The sequence below is a fragment of the Melanotaenia boesemani genome, chromosome 13 (genome assembly GCF_017639745.1).
Source record: "Melanotaenia boesemani isolate fMelBoe1 chromosome 13, fMelBoe1.pri, whole genome shotgun sequence".
NCBI classification, from domain to species: Eukaryota; Metazoa; Chordata; class Actinopteri; order Atheriniformes; family Melanotaeniidae; genus Melanotaenia; species Melanotaenia boesemani.
In genome coordinates this window covers 3,865,584-3,884,302 of record NC_055694.1, presented here as the reverse complement: position 1 = coordinate 3,884,302, position 18,719 = coordinate 3,865,584, and the positions used below count along the sequence as shown (strand labels likewise).

At 40.3% G+C, this 18,719-nt stretch overlaps 1 protein-coding gene across 2 annotated transcripts in view; it reads right to left on the bottom strand.

Moving 5' to 3' along the window:
• The window catches only part of lama5 (laminin, alpha 5), a 110,281-nt gene that overhangs the window by 50,298 nt on the left and 41,264 nt on the right, over positions 1–18,719 (bottom strand). For both annotated transcript variants that reach the window (XM_042002918.1, XM_042002919.1), the window contains exons 7-14: positions 10,012–10,127; positions 5,804–5,922; positions 5,621–5,711; positions 5,370–5,504; positions 5,100–5,162; positions 3,193–3,333; positions 1,243–1,380; positions 879–1,013 (exon numbers count right to left, since the gene is read on the bottom strand). In XM_042002918.1, the coding sequence (XP_041858852.1) occupies positions 879–1,013; positions 1,243–1,380; positions 3,193–3,333; positions 5,100–5,162; positions 5,370–5,504; positions 5,621–5,711; positions 5,804–5,922; positions 10,012–10,127 (938 nt within the window). The remainder of the gene's footprint in view (positions 1–878; positions 1,014–1,242; positions 1,381–3,192; positions 3,334–5,099; positions 5,163–5,369; positions 5,505–5,620; positions 5,712–5,803; positions 5,923–10,011; positions 10,128–18,719) is intronic.

Sequence of the window (18,719 nt, the reverse complement as noted above, 5' to 3'; positions counted from 1 at the left end):
TAGAGCTTTTTTTTTAAAGTTATATCTAATGGAAGACAGAACTCGTCAGTATGTATACAAAAATTTTTGAAACAATTTAAAATTATTAAGGGGGAAACACTGAAATTGGTAAGATAGCTACAAATATGCACATACAGCCGTGTTTGATTACATGGAAAATTACTTCCTTCTTCTTCTGTTGTTTCCAGAAAATCAAACATTTCTATTTAAACATGAGATAAACATCATGATCAGAATTGTAACCAGATTTTAAAAAATTGTAAATATGGCTAATAATGAGGCAGACATATGTCTCTGCTTTCATTTGACACCTTGTTTGTGTGGACAGAGCTGTTATCATGTTTTTCTTACATTCCCTTATAACTGATTGGGGTTTATAGTTTGTCTGGTTTAGATGCCAATACTTGGTAGTCTTTTAGCTGAGTTTCTCCTCGTCATGTTGCTATGCTACATGCTAGGACTGCTGCTTCCTTGCATGTGCAAAGATCTTCTGTGCTGCACATATCTCATGCAACCTCCTGAACAGGGACTCCAGTCAAGAAGAGGTTAATACACTTTTCAAGAAAGTAAATTTAATTTCCTTTCTTGAATTGTGACAGAGAAGTCCATCACTTCTTCCCCATCTCAACCTTTAAACTGAACCTGTCTCATATTGTAAATCATTAAAGTATCCTTTTCCTTAAACAGACCTTTTTACTTGCACAAATGAATATTAAACCCCAAAGAATTGTGACATTTTTAGGAGGCGATGCAACACTTCATAAAGTTAAATGCTTCCAGGTGCGCCACTCCATGACAGCTGGTAATGTGCTGAATGAAACAAAGCTTTCAAATAGTTTCTAGTCATTAAAGAAATATGGGGATCAGTGAGCGTTTACCTTGACAGTTGGGGTAGGAGTGGAATCCAGATCTGCACTGTTCACATCGGGGGCCCTGAAACTCCGGTTTGCACAGACAGTGACCAGCAGCATCGCAGCGATTGGGCAGAGAGCCGATTGTACTGCAGCCACACACTGCACAGAGATGGTGATATTCCATGACACATGATCGATTTCTATTCCTACATGACTTCTTTTTAAAAGTGCCACACAGGACGTCTGTTTTCTTAAAGCAGTCCAGCTGTTTTTAACTCATCTACACCTGGAATCATGACGGCGTCTGTAACTGGACAGACCAGCTGGAGATTTATTCTCATTTAAAATAAACATTTCAGTTGAAAGTTAGAGAAAAATAGAGACTCACATTGGCAGAGCGGGTAGTTGAAGTAACCAGGCGTGCACTGATCACAGTGGTAACCCTGGAAACCGGCCCGACACATTCCATGTCCAGTGACCAAGTCACATGACCCATCCAGACAGCCCGGACCCGAACACTGACAGCCTGGAATGGTTGGACAAACAGCAGCAGCATGGATGTAGAGCCAGGCAACTGGAGTGTGTGGTGCAGCGGAGTCAGTGTGTGTGTGTGTGTGCAAAATGTTTCTTAAAGATGGTCGAGTCCGTCAGAAACACTGACTGAAGGAAGGGTGGAAAATGATCTGCAGCTTTAGGGAATGCTGTTTGTTCAGGAGTGTGTGAGAGACTCCTGGGTGGCAACTTAACGCTGTTTACATAAACAAACTAATAAACAGAGCATGTGCATTCCTAGCTGCGTTTGTGCTTTTGTATTTTTATCTCAGCGTGCACGTCTGAGCAAGAAACTGAAAATAATCCAGAAATCTTTTTCTTTTCTTCCAGTTATTATATGATTTTATATATTATAGATTAAGTTAAATTAGATTAAAACAAAGAATTTTTATTAATTCCAAAGGGAAATTATTAATAACATATAATCTCTGGCCACTTTATCAGGTTTACAAGACAAATATCTAACCAGCCAAGCAACTCAATGCATCAGTCATGTAGACGTGGTGAAGACGACTTGCTGAGGTTCAAATTGAGCATCAGAATGAGGAAAAAAGAGGATTTAAATGACTGGTCCTTGGGGTTAAAAGGCTGGAGTGTCCTCCCAGGGCAGGTATGAGATCGTATCTCGGGGTCTTGTTCATTAATGAGGGAAGGGTGGAGTGGGAGACCGACAGAGCAGGATAGCAAATACAAACAGTGGAAATGAGTTTTCCCTGCAGGGTGGTGGGACTCTCCCATAGAGATGGGATGAGAAGCTAAGACATCTGGGAGGCGCTCAAAGTCCAACCACTGCTCCTCCACATTGAGAGAAGCCAGGCATCTGGTTAGGATGCTTCCTGAATCCTGTATTGGCTCGTCTGGGAACACATTTGGATTCCCCCTGCAGACTGAAGAAGTGTTTGGCAAATTGTGTTGTCAGATTGTTTGACAGATTCCCAACCATCATTCTGCATTCTGCTAGCTATGATGCTGGACAGGACAAGTAAAAATAAAATAAAATAAATAAAAAATAATACTGATAATAATAATAATTTTAAAAAGTGGCCAGGGAGAGGGAGGTCTGGCCTTCTCTGCTTAGGCTGCTACCCCCACAAACTAAACCAGGATAAGTGGTAGAAAATGAATGGATGGTCCCAAGAAGAGAAAATATCCAGTTAGCAGCAGTTGTCTGGGCCAGAATGTCTTGTTGATGTCAGAGGTCAGAGCAGAATGGGCAGACTGGTTGGAGATGACAGAAGGACAACAGGAAGTCAAATCAGCACTAGTTCCAACCAAGGTCTGCAGAACATCATCTCTGAACACACAACACGTCCAGGCTTGAAGAAGATGGACTACAGCAGCAGAAGACCACACCAGGTGCCTCCTGTCAGCTAAGAACAGGAAACACTCACCAGATCTCAATCCAGCACCTTTAGCATGTGGTGGAATGGCAGATTCTCGTCATGCATGCAGGCGACAAATTTGCAGCAACTGTGTGATGTTATCATGTCAATATGAAAGTAAACCTCTGAGGAATGCTTCCAACACCGTGTTGAATCTATGACACCAAGAATTAAGGCAGTTCTGAAGGAAAAAAAAAGGGTCCAACCCGGTACTAGGTGAACCTGATTAAGTGGACAGTGAATACCATATGTCAGAACAGTTTTCAGTTAAAACAAGTATTTTGATCATCATTTAATTTTCTGTCATTTTTAATAAAAAAACTTCAAAGGAACAAAAATAGCTCAGTTTAACTCTTTTTAGTTTTTCTTTGAGAGCAAAAATGTAATTAATATCTATCTCTCACCCTGACAGTTGGGTCCGTAGAAACCCCGAGCGCAGGTGTCACAGTGGTCTCCAGTGAATCCCGGTTTACAGATGCAGGTTCGAGTCCGAGGATCTGGCCTGCAGGAGTTATCCACTGTCCCTGCAGCGCTGCACTCACAGTCTGTGGACCGAGTAAGAATATTAGATTACAAGATTTAATACTTTTTCAATTATAGATCAGGATCGGATCAGTGGGAAATTAAAATATAAATGAAAGGTTTAGCTTCAGGTTTTCTCAGTTATGAGAAAGAAATGTTGTTTTGGTTGCTGCATTACTTTTATTACAAAGAAGCTCAAAAAAACTAAAGAAGCTGGGCACCAGCAGGTGGATGGTATCCATGAAGTAGGACTAAACAATGTTTTGGACCAGCTTATCGCACACCACTGACATTCCGTTCACTCCCCAGAATTATCTTACTTCCACCAAAAAACATCATGGGTGGAGCAGGTGAGAGAAAAGCATGGGAATATTCACAAGTAACACACATTTATGTCTCAAGGTCAGAGCTTGTATCTGAGAAAACCACTTTGTTCCAGCTTTAGACTCTGCTACATTGTCTAGAATTCTGTGAGCAAACTTTGCACATTTCTGTAGAGAAATTTTTCTCTGAAAGATTTTTTGGCAAGTTAAAAAATTAATGAACAAAATATCTCATAATTATGCTGACAAATTCAGCTCTACACTTCTGTCTCATAAGAGCCTCTCGTCCCATACAAAGCTTAAGGATTTCAGTTTTGGTTCTGCTTCAGTGTATAGTATATGACATATGGCATCTAAAATTTGAGAGACAAGGACAACGTTTTTTGGTTGGTAACTATTGATCTACTCAAACAAAGATGATATGTGAAGTTCCATAAGGCTTGATTTGTGGCTTCCTATTGTTCAACATTAACATGCTCCCACTAGTTCAGATCCTGAAAACAAACTAAATATCTGATCATAATTATGCTGATGACACTCAACTCTATATTACTGTCTCATCAGGGAACTTTGGTTCCATACAAAGCTTACGAGCATGCCTTGGAAGCAGTACAGGATTGGTTTTGGTTCTGCTTCACTGCCAAATGAAGACCGTTTTGAAAACTGGTTGGGACTCTCCAGTCCAGTTTTGAATTGGCTTGAGCTGTTATTACAAGACTGACTTTCTCTGAATTGGTAACTATCTATCTACTCAAAGATGACATGAGGAGTTCCTCAAGGCTCCGTTTTGGGCCCTCTATTGCTCAGCATCTACATGCTCCCACTAGCTTGAATCATGGAAACTTAAATATCTGATAATAATTATACTAACATTTACCTCTATATTACTGTCTCATCTGGTCTCTCATTCTATACAAAGCTAAAGGGCATGCCTTGATAGTAGATGTTCGGTTTTGGTTCTGCTTCAGTGCTGCTTTTGATACAGTTGACCAGAACATGAGACAGACTGTTAAACTGGACAGGACTCTCTATTCCTGTTCTGAATTGGCTTGAATGCTACTTGAAAGATAGTATATCAATTTTCTGTGAATTGGTAACTACAGACCTACTCAAAGATTACATGTAGAGTTCCACAAGGCACCCTACTGCTGAGCATCTACATGCTCCTACAAGTTCAGATCATGGAAAGAAAGAAAGTATCTGATCATAATTATGCTGAGGAAAATTAGCTCTATATTATTGTCTAAATAAGGGACTCTGGTCCCAGACAAACTTTTTTCAGCTAAACAGATATTACGATTTTATTTTACAAGATAAATATGAAATAATTGCCTGTGAAAACCTAAAATGAGCATCTAAAGATTAGTGCCCAGATTTGGACTTTAAATTTTAACAGCCATATTAAAGCAGCAACATTTTCAGTCTTTTACCACCTAACCACATATCTAGAATAAGGGGAGACTTACTTATGATTTCTCCAGCTGGTTTGGCTTCACCATTGTTGTTGTTGGTGGGATATGTGGGAATGGCTGATGGAGAAAAATAAATACAGTAAAATACAGAAGAATTTATTTAAGAATATTTTTTATGATTCTGTTTTCCTGTTTTGCCTCAGGAGGTAAATATAACCAGAAAAAAGTATTTATTAGAGATGTTTCAATCAGTTTTAAGATCTATTACAACACAAAAATGAAATCGTGGGCAGTATTCGAGCTGTTTCTGTTGCTGTAACTCACGGTAACAATCAGGGAAGTTCATATAGCCACTGGCACATGAGTCACAGTTCTCTCCGGTGTAGTTTGGTTTACAGAAGCAGCGACCAGTCAGATCCTCACAGGTACCATCTGTAAACCTGGACTGACAGTTGCAGGCTGCAGGGAAGCAGACGGATGCAGCAGGAAGTGGAAAAAAGTAAACCAAAAAGACCAAGATGACAAAATAAAAATGTTTATTTAATGAAATGATTCACTAAGATCAGATAGCTTACGTGAGCAGGCCAGTGGGGAGTCGATGGAGTGGTCAGGTGACCTGTAATAATTGGGGATGCAGCGCTCACAGTTGACTCCTGTGGTGTGATGCTGAGATAAAAGGGTTTTGTAATATTTATGGTTCAGTAATCATCTATACTGCTCACATACACAGCTTTACTAACTTCAAAAGCCTAAAATACCTGACAGTTTAAGCAGACTCCGCCTCCATGGTGGTGTCCGTTGATGTCCAGGCTGCCTCTCCTCTGATCAACCTCTGGGTCGTAGTAACACTCAAACGAATGACGATGACAGTTGCACGCTGCAATGACCATGAAAAACTCATTTAATAATGAAGACCTTGAAACATGATCTTAAAACAAGAAATTTGTAATACAATCCAATGTGATGCTAATTTCTAAACATGTTTTATGATGCTGGTTTGGAGGCTGTGATTCTCATGTGGTTTCTCCTAAAACAAGACTCTTTTTAAGATCTGTTTACCAGTAGGATCAACAGATTAAGCTCTCCAAAACCAAATTAATGAGTGAAACAACACATTAAATCCAATATCAGTTTTAGGAGGATGCAAAGAGGATGCAGTGCAGGAACAAGGCTGAGAGAAAGGATGAGGAAATCAAACCATTTCTTTTAAATGTGATGGGAAATGTGAGCTTGCTAGCTAACAAAATGGATTAGTAAGTGCCAGCGAGGACACAGAGGGAATACAGAGAATGCAGGATCATGTTTTACAGAGACATGGCTGCAGGAACAAATCCTGGACTCTATTGTGTCTCTATTCTATACGCCAGGGGTGTACAGCTCCAGTACAAGGGCCACAATCCTGCAGGCTTTTGATGTGTCCTTGCTCCAAAACCACCTGGCTCAAATTGATGAGTCATTGTGCAAAACATAATAGGCTGTTGGATCTACTTAATTTGAGTCAGGTGTGTTGAAGCAGGAAACATTGAAAAATCTGCAGGACAGCGGCCCTCGAGGATTGACTTGGGGCACCCCTGCTATACGCAATACAGACAGGAAATGGAGTGTATTCAATCAAAGGCTTCTCTAAGAATATTGTAAGACAGGAAGGATTTATGGTCGCGCGGTGAATGCATAACCGACGTATGCTCGGCGTAGCTCCGCAGAGGCTCAATGTGCACCTCTTCCAGACCTGACGTGCACCTCCACTATGCAGACGGTTACGTGGGGTACTCCCTTGTGATTGGTCAGTTTGGGATCATGTGCTGCCGGATATCTTGATCTTCTCGCTGAATTTGTGTGGTAACCACCATTTTTAAAAACAATAACCAGTGGATCAAGTTGATGAGAGGCTGATCAAATTATTTCTTTGTTTTCTTCCACAAGCTAATAAAGACACTGAACCATACTGGAGGCCATTGTTGTTTTAAAACAGAAAAAACTACCGAACTGAAGTGAACCATCAAAAAAACTCCGACCTGGTGAGTTTACTGGCCGATACCACCCCTGCTGCCAACTTCAGGTTAGGAGGAGAAACCGCAACACAACACCAAAACTACGTGTACCCCCTAAGCTCGAATGTGAGAGCAAACTCACCAGCGTCAGCTATGCCGTTGCCGACTGCACACAGACGCTGCATGAGCATAAATCCGGCTTAAGAAAGTCATTTGAGCCAGCAGCCATTAATCTCCAAAAACACTTGGACTGTCATTACATTAAAAATAAAATCAAGGGGAAAAAACCCAGAGAATATTTTATTATGTTGCTGCAATAAAAAATAAATAAAATTAAAGGATTTAGAGAGTTAAAAGCTCTTTCTGTAGTTACTTTGTGATTTGATGTTAAAACTGGTCTCTGGCAATCTGTATACTACTAAATCTAAGCTCCATCAAGATTTTCCTTTCATATTAAGTAAGTAACAGTTGCCGTGGCAGCTGAACCAGCACTAATAATTTTACATGTGAATAATAATAACACATGACAGCAGTGTCAACATTCACCTGGTGGAAAGAAATTGCTTTTAGCAAAGAACAAAGAAGCAACACTTCCAAAGAGCAATGAAACATTAAAGTAAATATCCAAAATAAAAAGACAGAGCAGCTTCTTCACATCTAAATAAGCCATAAACGGAAGTTAGTTTGAGAAGGTGGACTTTCATCTCAGCTCTGGGAATTTAAAGGCTGCTGTTCTCACACCTGTTTCCTCGGGCTGGTGGTCTTTCAGAAGATCTGACATCACACTTCTGAAGTTCAGGTGATGCAACCTCATTGTGTCTTAATTTATGTTTTATAGCTTCTTTTTATGATATTCACATGCATTTATTATTTTTCTTTCCCAATATGTACTTTGTTACTTTTTTACTGCCGCCTTTGATCAGTTCTCCCAGTTTGGAGGTCACGGCCCCGAGTGTTCTTATTACCACTGGCACCACTGTTGTATTCGCACCCCACAGCTTTTCAGCTCCCTACTTCAGGTCTTGGTATTTTTCCAGCTTCTTGTGTTCCATCTTCTTCTTGTGGCTGTTGTTCAGCATTTCTACATCTGCCACTGCTTCCTTCTGTAGTTTGTTGACTAACACAAGCTCCAGTTGGGTAGCCATCACCAGTTTATCGGTCTGGATCTGTCCCACAGGATCATTGTGATCATTCTCCCACACTTTTGGCAGCATCTCCGATCTTGACCCTGGGACTTCTAGTCTAAACTCTGTACACTTTTCCAGCCAGCTGGTTATGGTGCTGCATGTATGCCTTACCAGCCTGCATCTTAAAACCTGCAACTATGTTCTGGGCGCCTCAGAGGTCTTTTTGCAAAGCCTGCAACTGGGGTCCTGCCTGGCGTGGAAGACCCCGGGCTTTATCACTCTCATGCCCAGTTTTTGTTCCTGTGTGGCCATGATCAGAGTCTCCATGCTGTGTTTTAGACCAGCCTTCTCTAGACACTCATTGGACCTCTTGATGTCAGCCACTTGTTCCATCTGTTCAAGGTAAATACCATGAAAAGGGTTTATCCTTTATAATGGTTCCATGAAGGGTTTCAGCTGTTTGAGGCAGTCACTTAGCAGTTCTTTACTAGGGCCATATATATTATATACTCTATGATAAAACTTAAAAAACAAAACTGATACCAGAAAGACTGGAAACAGGTGGTCTGGCTCTGACCAAATCATCCAAAAACCAGCATCTCTGAAGCTCAGCAATTTACTCACAACACAGATTCTGGATTGGTTAATTGGACTCCAAAGAGTTAATTTTGAGTAACCAATGTATTTTATTGTATTATTGGAGGAGCATAAGGTTAATAAATAGGTTTTTACCTCTACTGTCACATTTTAACATCTTCTAGGTTCGTACTGTAAGAGCTCTTCTCCTTATCGCTAACAAAAAGAGAGACAGTAGAACCCTTAAGTAACACAGAAACTAAAAGCTCAGACAAACGGACACTTCATCCAGAGTTAGCAAAACCCTGATAACTTTCTGTCTTTATCTGAGTCTCAGCGGCTGAGAGGTGCCGACTGAATGAAGCTGCCCTCCTTATCCTCCGACTCCGTCTGCAGCCCAACTGTGCTGCGGTTTCTTTACAGCCAGAAAACATTAAGGCTTCTCTCATATTATTAGAGCAGGCATTCAGCTCAATGTGACAGGAAGCTCATCAGTCATCCCTCTGAAATCTGTACCTCAATAATAAGATAATATTGTCATTTTTTTTTAAATATAAACTGGCCTGCAATATTTCAGTGCTGATTATTTTGGAAGAACGAATTGTCCAAACTCAGTGTAGCTCCTGCATTTGTCTCAAATCCGACCTTTCTACTGTGCAACAAACACCTGCATCTCCGCCTCTCTCTGTAACTTTATCATGCTAACCTTTAGTGAACTTTCTGTCATTGTGATATCCATGTTGGTCCTTGTTAAATATAACTGTTTGATAACAGAAGGCTCCCGCATGTAAATATAGCCAGACTTTTTGATAACCCCACGCTCAGCCCAACAGATTGAAACAGGAAACAAAGCTTTCATTTCCCTCATTCTAACTGCATCTTTACTGTTTTCCCATTCAGATGTCTGGTGAAGAATCAATATGTATGAATGTAAATAAAATTTTTCTACAATGATTAAAGTTCTTAGGTTAAAAAGTTGCTTTTTATTATGAAAATTAAAGAAAAAATAAAGGTCAATCCTTGTATCAGCATTTTGGTGCAAATTCAAACATGTTCTGAAAAAAAAAAATCTGTAGACACTGTTAGATCATGTGTATGTGTGTGAGAAAATGTGTGTCTGTTCAGCTTCATTGAATCAGAGCTGACTCATCCTGTTGAACCAACACATGAAACACATTCCTCTGCAGGGTTCAGTGATTACATGATGATTCTGTGTGTGTGCGTGTGTGTGTGTGCACATCACATAGGTGCAGAGCATCAAGCTTCACTCACGTTCACACTCATTGGCGTTGTAGGTCGTAGCAGGTTTCCATGGAAACTGGTTGTATCCTGGACAACACTGATCACAAGACACGCCGCAGGTGTTGTGTTGACAGTCGCACTGCAGCCTGTAACAATTAAAAAAATATTATGATCAGAAGAGAATCAGACAGAACACAAGTTTTACACTCAGATGAGGAAAAAATAAGAAAACCACAGAAAAGGATGTGAGGTCACTGTTTTTAAGGTAAACACACACCCACTGTCCACTTCATCAACCCCATAGAAACTAATAATGTAATTATCTGGGCTATTTTTAATGTAATAAAGGCAGAAACATTAGAAGTTGCCAATAAAACAAGTAAAAATGCAAATGTTTGTTTAATGGGCAGCCATGAGAAAAAAACACATTTGAAAATCAAAACTGATAATGTGATGAGACTATTTATAAAAAAATACAAGATCTTTTTTTTTTTTTTAGTATTTTTTGTGCAGTTTGCTCCTCAGAAGTAGGTATGATTATATTACTGGCAAGTTATTGCAAATTGGTTCCTACATGGGTCCATCTGTTCAGCTGCTTAATAATACAAATATCTAACCAGCCAATCACATGGCAGCAACTTAAAACACTTGGTCATGTTGACATGGTGAAGAGGACATGCTGAAGTTCAGGCTGAGAATCAGAATGAGGAAGAAAGGGGATTTAAGTGACTTTGAACGTCTGAGTATTTCAGAAACTGCTGATCTACTGGGATTTTCTGGGATCTACTGGGAGAATGGGCAGACTGGTTGGAGATCATAGGAAGAGTTTGACTGCTTCACCTCTGCTCCTAATCGGATTAGTCAGTAAAGCTCCCGCCTGCAGAGTTTGGCCAAAACACAGCAGGAGATGAGAAAAAAATGAACACCAACCGGTCACAAAAGACAAAGAGTCCTGCAGCCATGGACAGGAGACGTGTCTTCACAGAAAAAAGAAACATTTTCCTTTTCTGTAGACTGAAATCAGTGAATCACACAATATCCCGTATGAAGCTTCATTTTAATCTAAGATGAACATATTTTCACACAGATAGAAGAATGTAGATTTATGGCATCACATTTAAGCCTCACACCCTCAACAGCTGTGATCAAGGCCATTACAGTAAGGAGATGAGTGGAAGGATGGAGAATTTGGGTAAAAAACATCTGAAGTGCTGTTGTGGGCTGAACAGTGGTGTGGAGACTTGTCACCTCACAGGATAAAGGTTCCTGGTTTGAATCTCAGCTTGGGGCTTTCCTGGGTGGAGTTAGCGTGTTTGCATGTTCCCTCCCGCAGTGGAAACAGAAAAACATGCATGCCAGATTAACTGCTCGTTCTAAACTGAGTGCATGGTTTGGTTAGTTGTCCTGTTTGTCTTTATGTACCAGGTTCTGTGATGGACTGGCAAATGTCCAGGATGTAGTCCACCTCTCGCCTGCTGCTGATCGGAACACACTTCAGGCACCCCCAACCCCCCCAGCAGCACCAAACAGGATAAAGTGGGTCTAGAAACTGGATGGTGAGCTGTTACATGGACGTTATCTGACTGCTCTTTGCTGATAACGTCTGCGTATTGTGTTGCAAAACACTGACTGTGTTTCCAACATTCACCTTTACAGACACTCATTTATACCACACCTCTTTCCTTCCTGGGAATCAGCTCCACTTGAGTATTTCAGGAAACAGCAGCCAGATTCCTCTCTTCCTGGTTTTAGTCAGAACTTACCAGAGTCATTTCCTGATAGTAAAAATCAAACTTAAAATGAGAAGTTCTAACTCAGTTGTGTGTCAGGTGTTTAGACTAAGACGTCTGTGTTTCACTCTCATACAGCAGCTCGTTGGAGCATTTTAGCTTAAAGTAACAGTTAAGGTCACATTAATGTACTATACAGTTCCTCCTCCACATTTAACAGCCAATCAGAGAAGCTGTTCTGAAACAAATGTATGTTTAACTGTCCCAAAAAGGCAGAGCCAACAGGGTGTTAGACATGGAAAAGACCAGCGAGATAAAGGTTGAACAAAGCTCCAGATGGTACGGATAACAAACTGTTTCAGACCAGCAATAAGATCCAGAAATAATGTTTTTAGACTAAATAATCCTGAAGTGACGAGGAAAGAGGAAAGCTGTCTGCAGGAAGTTTGTAGAATAGTCAAAATCACATCATTATTCCCTCAATACCTATGAGATGTGGGCTATTGGTCCAAACCTCCTTTTATTCTACAGGCCAACATTAAAGCTGAACTACTTACACTCATCATCCACTGTATCAGGCCCAGTATCTGGTACTGAGTTGAACCCCAGTTTTCCTCCAGAACTGCCTTAATTCCTGGTGTGATAGATTCAACAAGGTGGTGGAAACCTTCCTTAGAGGTTTTCTCCATATCAACATGACAGCATCACACAGTTGCTGCAGGTTTGTCGGCTGCATCCATGATGAGAATCTCCCGTTCCACCACATCCCAAAGCTGCTCTACTGGACTGAGATCTGGAGGCTGTGGAGGCCGTTGGAGTCCAGTGAACTCATCATCATGTTCTAGAAAGCAGCTCCAACTTTTAAAACAACACAGTTGACCAAAGTGCTTCACACCAAAATAAAACAAAATAATAAAAAGAGAATATAAAAACATACATGATAAAACAGTCAACATAGTCAAAACCAACATTTCAACCAGTGTTAAAAGCCAAAGAGAAAAAAATGAGTTTTAAACAGCGATTATAAAACAGTTAGTGAAGAGGCCTCCTTAATATGAGGAGGCAACTGGTTCACTAGCTTCGGCCCAACTACAGAAAAGGCTCTGTCACCTCTAAGTTTCCTCTTGGTTGGGGGGACATTTAAGAGTGACCTGTCTGCCGATCTGCGAGAGCGTGACGGTGTGTAGTGCTGTAAGAGGTCTGACAGATACTGTGGGGCAAGACTGTGAAGGCACTTAAAAACAAATGAAACAATTTTAAAATCAACTTTAAAACAAACAGGCAGCCAATGCAGGGAGGCCAAGACCAGTTAAAAGTCAAGCTGCTGCATTCCGGATCAACTGCAGCCGATCGATGGAGGTCTGACTGAGCCCAGCATGGAGTGCATTACAGTAGTCCAAGCAATTAGAAAAAAAAGCATGGATTAAAATCTGAAGCAGGTGGAGATGATCTGAGCTTTGTGACATGGTGCATTATCCTGCTGGAAGTAGCATCAGAAGATGCTCCACTGTGGTCATAAAGGGATGGACATGGTCAGCAACAATACTCAGGTAGGCTTTGATCCAAGGCAGGATGGATCCATGTTTTCATGATGTTTCCAGCAGATTCTGAGCCTAGCATCTGAATGTGGAGCTGAAATGGAGACTCATCAGACCAGCAACATTTCTCCATCTTCTATTGTCCAGTGTTGGTGAGTGTGTGTGAATTGTAGCCTCAGTTTCCTGTTCTTAGCTGACAGGAGGAACCCGGTGTGTCTTCTGCTGCTGTAGCCCATCTGCTTCAAGGCTGGACGTGTTGTGTGTTCAGAGATGCTGTTCTGCAGACCTTGGTAGGAACCAGTGCTTATTCTACTTCCTGTTGCCTTTTTATCATTTCTCTAACACTGGAGATGGTTGTGTGTGAAAATCCCAGTAAATACTCAGACCAACAACCATGCAACGTCACTTCATTCCACAAAGTGGATGTGAGTGTAGATCTTCTTTTAATGTAACTTGATAAATAAAGTGTGTCCTTCATCCCCTCCATCACCAAGGAGTCTGTGTTTTGTGTTCTTTACTCTCCAAGCTGTGGGGGTTTCTCTCAGATATGATGACTTTCAGCGGTGCAGCTGCAGATCAAACCAAACACAGACCTCCAGTCTAAGAACCTCTGTCATCTCTAACACACCTGCCACGTTTAACAACCTTAAACAAAGTCTGGGACTGATAAGTTCTGAGATGTAATAAAAAAAACCTTGATGCTTTACATTCTTTTACTCTGACACAAACTGAATCTCCAAACATCTTTATGAGGTCTGGAGGGACTTATTTAATCTCCTTATCCTAATTTCCCACCAGTCAAACACCTGCCAGTGTCAAACAAGTGTCTGTGTGGGACCTCTAGTCTTTCAGCTTCTATTTATCTCTCTTTAAGAAAATGTAAAACATTATGATGAAAACATAAACCACCTTTCAGCAGACAGGTCCAAATGTCTGTCCTGGTCCCCTAAATGTTTAAAACACCAGAATTCCATCTGAGTTACATCTTTATGTCACAGCAATGACTGTTTAACTTCCAGCATAAAATATCATTTAAAGACTTTCCCGAAATTTTCCTAATTATTCTTTCAGATGTTATATAATCAGATTAGTTTACTTTAAGATAATATCAGGCTTTGCTAAAAGTCAAACACCAGTACCCTAAATATAAAATCCACTCGAGGCTTTTTTTCCCGTTTATTCTCAGACTCATTAAGCTGCAGTGCCGAAGGAGCCTTCAGCACCATTTTTAGTAAAGTATGTTTGGATTGTAGCTGATTGTGTATGGTCCTCAGGTCCATTAACAGCCCTTTTCATACGGCTCTGCAGCCAAATTAGTGTTTGTTGCAGCTCATGTTTAATAAAATAAGTTTACAGGAGAGTTAGCAGGCGGTAACGTGCTCTGCAGTAACATGTTATGTGTGCTGCAGTAACGTCATTAATGCCTGAGACAATCTGGGACATTTGGGGGTAAGTTTGTTCCTTCCCGGACCCTGTTCACCATGTGGGTCCTCTGAATTATTTTTCAAGAAAAACAAAGTAACAATATACCTTCAACATGGAGATTTCTAACTGTACTGTTACATTACTGAATGCTCTGTACAGTATGTACCATGCTGTACCATCACTTCATCACATCCACCTGTTCAACTGCTTGTTAACACAAATATCTAATCAGCCAATCACATGGCAGCATGAGGAAGAAAAAGGATTTACGTGACTTTGAATGTGGCATGGTTGTTGGTCTGAGTATTTACTGGGATTATCACACACAACCATCTCTAGGGTTTCCAGAGAGTGGTCTGAAGAAGAGAAAATATCCAGTCTAGCATTTTCTGGACCAGAATGTCTTGTTGATGTCAGAGGTCAGAGGAAGATGGGCAGACTGGTTCGAGATGATAGAAAGACAACAGGAAGTCCAATCAGCACTGGTTCTAACCAAGGTCTGCAGAACAGCATTTTTGAACACACAACATGTCCAACCTCTGCACACATGTTTCCAGCACCTTGCTGAACCTATACTATCAAGAGTTTAGGCAGTTCTGGAGGAAAAGGGGGGCATTCACAATGTGGGATTAAATTCTAAGAAACTGTATGATGATGCTGTAGATGAGCTAAATCCTCAGGAAGTGTTGAAAAGCTGCTTCTCTCCACAAATTCCTGGACAGAGCTGTTCTGAAGACTAAAGCCATAACAGACAAACTGCTAAACAATATGTCTTCCACTGCTGCTGAGCTCTGGGGACTGAATGGAAAAGTAGCAGCTTGTGTACATGACTATGTTAACAACACAGTGTTAGCTAGCACTGAAGACTTGCTGGGAATAATTTTTAATAGTTTTTTTTACTTGAAATGGCCGTCCCTAATGCAGGTGCTGCTGAAGTTCACACAGTGCTAAGGCTTGTCTACAATGAGCTTATTTTATTCACAAAAACATTATCTGAAGCTCTTACTAAAGCCAACTACAGACATGCCTCTGATTCTCTGTTAAAGAACAACAAGGAGGGAAATAAAAAAGAAATCTAACAAAAACTGGAATCTGAAGTGGTAAGACATATTTCTGGAAATAGCTGCAACTTTTTCCACATTTTACCTTCAAATCATCTTTGTGGCAGTGAAATATTTTGTGCTACTCACACTAATATTTTTCACACTCCAGGCTATATTCTGTTCCAGGGGTTAAAACCCTAAAACAGAGCCACCTGGGTGTCTTTGTCCACTGTCAATCAAAACAGCTCAAATATCTCCAGGATGTTCAGGTCACAGTTTAAATGCATCAGATCAGCAGAGACTGAGACTTAACAGTTCATCATAGCATTTTATTATCCCACAACGCCTCCTCTGTCTACATTCCCTCCTTCTAAAATCCCCCTCATCCTCCCAAATTCCCAAATCACTCATGTGCAATAACAAGAGTGATTTAAGATGTGAGTCGCATCCTTGACTGTCTCCAGATGCTTTCAACAAGTCTGTGCAAGTTTCTTTCTTAATGCATGGAAATTTGCATGTGCAAGGGAAGAAAAAGCAGACGTGCATGTGTACATGCAAAGAGAACAAACAGGAAACATCCATGCACAAGTGTACTTGTGTGTGTGTGCATGCACAAATGACTCAAGGTGGATTTGACTGAGTAATTATGGATTATAAGAAATCCACTACCTACAGGTAGAAACACACATGAAGGAAAATAAGCTTCACCCCCAACAGTTTATATAGTCATACAGTCTCAAAAGAGAACATACCTTCAAACACCTTATTAAATTAATCACATACCCTCTACTTCCACTTCTCTGTGGCTCATACTTATCTGGAAATTCTTATACATACAGAGAGCAGCACCTACCCATGCACTAAAACAAGATCCAACTCGCCTCAAAAGTAATAATAAAGTTTATTTGGATGTGAGCTGCAATCAGAACGTATTTTCCACTACTTTTTTATGCATTTTTACAAACTTTGTGACACACAAGGTTAAAAGAGGATTTTCAAGATGACAAGAAAGATAAGTAAAAAAAAAAAAATACAAACAAAAAAAGCACATAGTGGTGTGAGCTAAGACGAAAGCTGTGTGGGAGGGAAAAGGTGAGGTCAAAGGTAAGAGTAAATACTTTGCTCAGTTTATTGCCAAAACCTGATTAGCTTACATTGTGATTGAGAATTACGGCTTATATATATATATATATATATATAATATTTTTTGATTGTACATTTATGTAGTTGCTGCTCCAGTTACATTTTGGGCTGCTCTATTAAGAGTAAGTAGTAAATTGCAAGCATGAATAAGATTAAGAAAGAGAAAAGCCTTGATTAGTCCCTCAGTGGGGAAAATGCTCCAGTAATGCTCTGGTTTAGGTGTTGCTGGTCACAAAAGCCCCTTTTTTATATTAAATGATTGCAAATGGACCTCCTCGGAACTCTGAGGATGATTCCCTTGAAAGCATCATGCAGCCAATGATGTATTTGTTAATTTTTGTCTGAATTTTAATTTAGTAAAATGTTATTCTACATTGGCAGACCTAAGCGTGTTGTGAGGGTCTGCTGGGAACGTCTGGCAGAGTCCCTTGTCAGAAAAAGTTTCAACTCCCATCTCCAGCAGAGCTTCAAACATGTCCCGGGTGAGGCAGGAGACATTGAGTCTGAGTGGGCTGTGTTCCGTGCCTCTATTGTCGAGGCAGCCAGCTGCAGCTGTGGCCATAAGGTCGTAGGTGCCTGTTGTGGCGGTAACCCCCAAAGTCGTTGGTGGACACCGGCAGTAAGGAATGCTGTCAAGCTGAAGAAGGGGTCCTATCGGGCCTTTTTGGCCTGTGGGACTCCAGAGGCAGCTGATGGGTATCGGTGGGCTAAGCGAAGGAAACTTTCATTTTAGCTTCGTTTACAGTAGTTTTATCTGCATATTTTTATGTGCACATTGCATCTGGGGAACTAAACATATCTGGAGTTGTGTCCTCTGTAGTCGTCTGCGCTTAGGTGTCTACTACTAAAACTTCAACAATCAAGTTTAACATTCCTTTAAGTTTCACTAAAAACAGTGGTGGATATGAACTAAATAAATCATCTGGTATAAACTTAATTCAATCATTTTTAACAGGTTGATCTGCAACAGAGTTGAACTCATCCGAGATGGGATTTATGGCTCTTTGAAGGGAGCTGGATCTTGAGGAGCCGTTCCTTTCAAAGAGCCATTCAAAAGACTGGCTCGTTCTCACAATATCTTACAGAATTTCACAATATATAAGAATGACAAACAATCAAAATATGTACCTATATAAAATATACTATACAAGATTAAAAAATTATAGGAAAAATATAGATAAAAAAGGATAAACCTGAGCAGTCAGCGCAAATTCTAGTAAATGTTTTGGATAGAACTCACAGTATTTGTTTCCAAACAATACTCTCTGCCCATAGATGCTTCACATGAATGGAGCGTGTTGGACATCAGACTTCTATGTCACACGTTATTCATTTTATTTTCATTTTACTCAACTGTACTACTTCTTATTTACTTATTTATTCATTTACTTATTCATTCAGTCATTTTTAGCTGGAAGGGGGGGATTGGGCTTGGTGTGTGTGTGTATATGTGTGTGCGTGTGACTGTGTGAAAGATTTCATTGTTTTTATTCTTATGCTTTTAATCATGTAAAGAACTTTGTGTTGCCTATGGCATGAAAAGCGCTTTATAAAGTTAGATTTGATTTGATTTGATGAAGGCAGTGTCAAAAATTTGTATATAAAAAGAATGGCTCACAAATGAACGGCTCACAGCTATGAATCGGTTCCCATCGTTCATTTAAGAGTCGTTCAAAAGAATCGATTCGTTCATGAACGTCACATCTCTAGAACTCATGAACTCACCTTCACATTCTGTGGAAATTATTTGCAAAGCAAACAAACAAGAGAAAAAAAACAATTCCAAACACAAGTATAGACTTCTTCTTTGGGTAGAATAGGGGAGGGGGTTAATTGTGTTGGGGTGTGTGTGTGTGTGT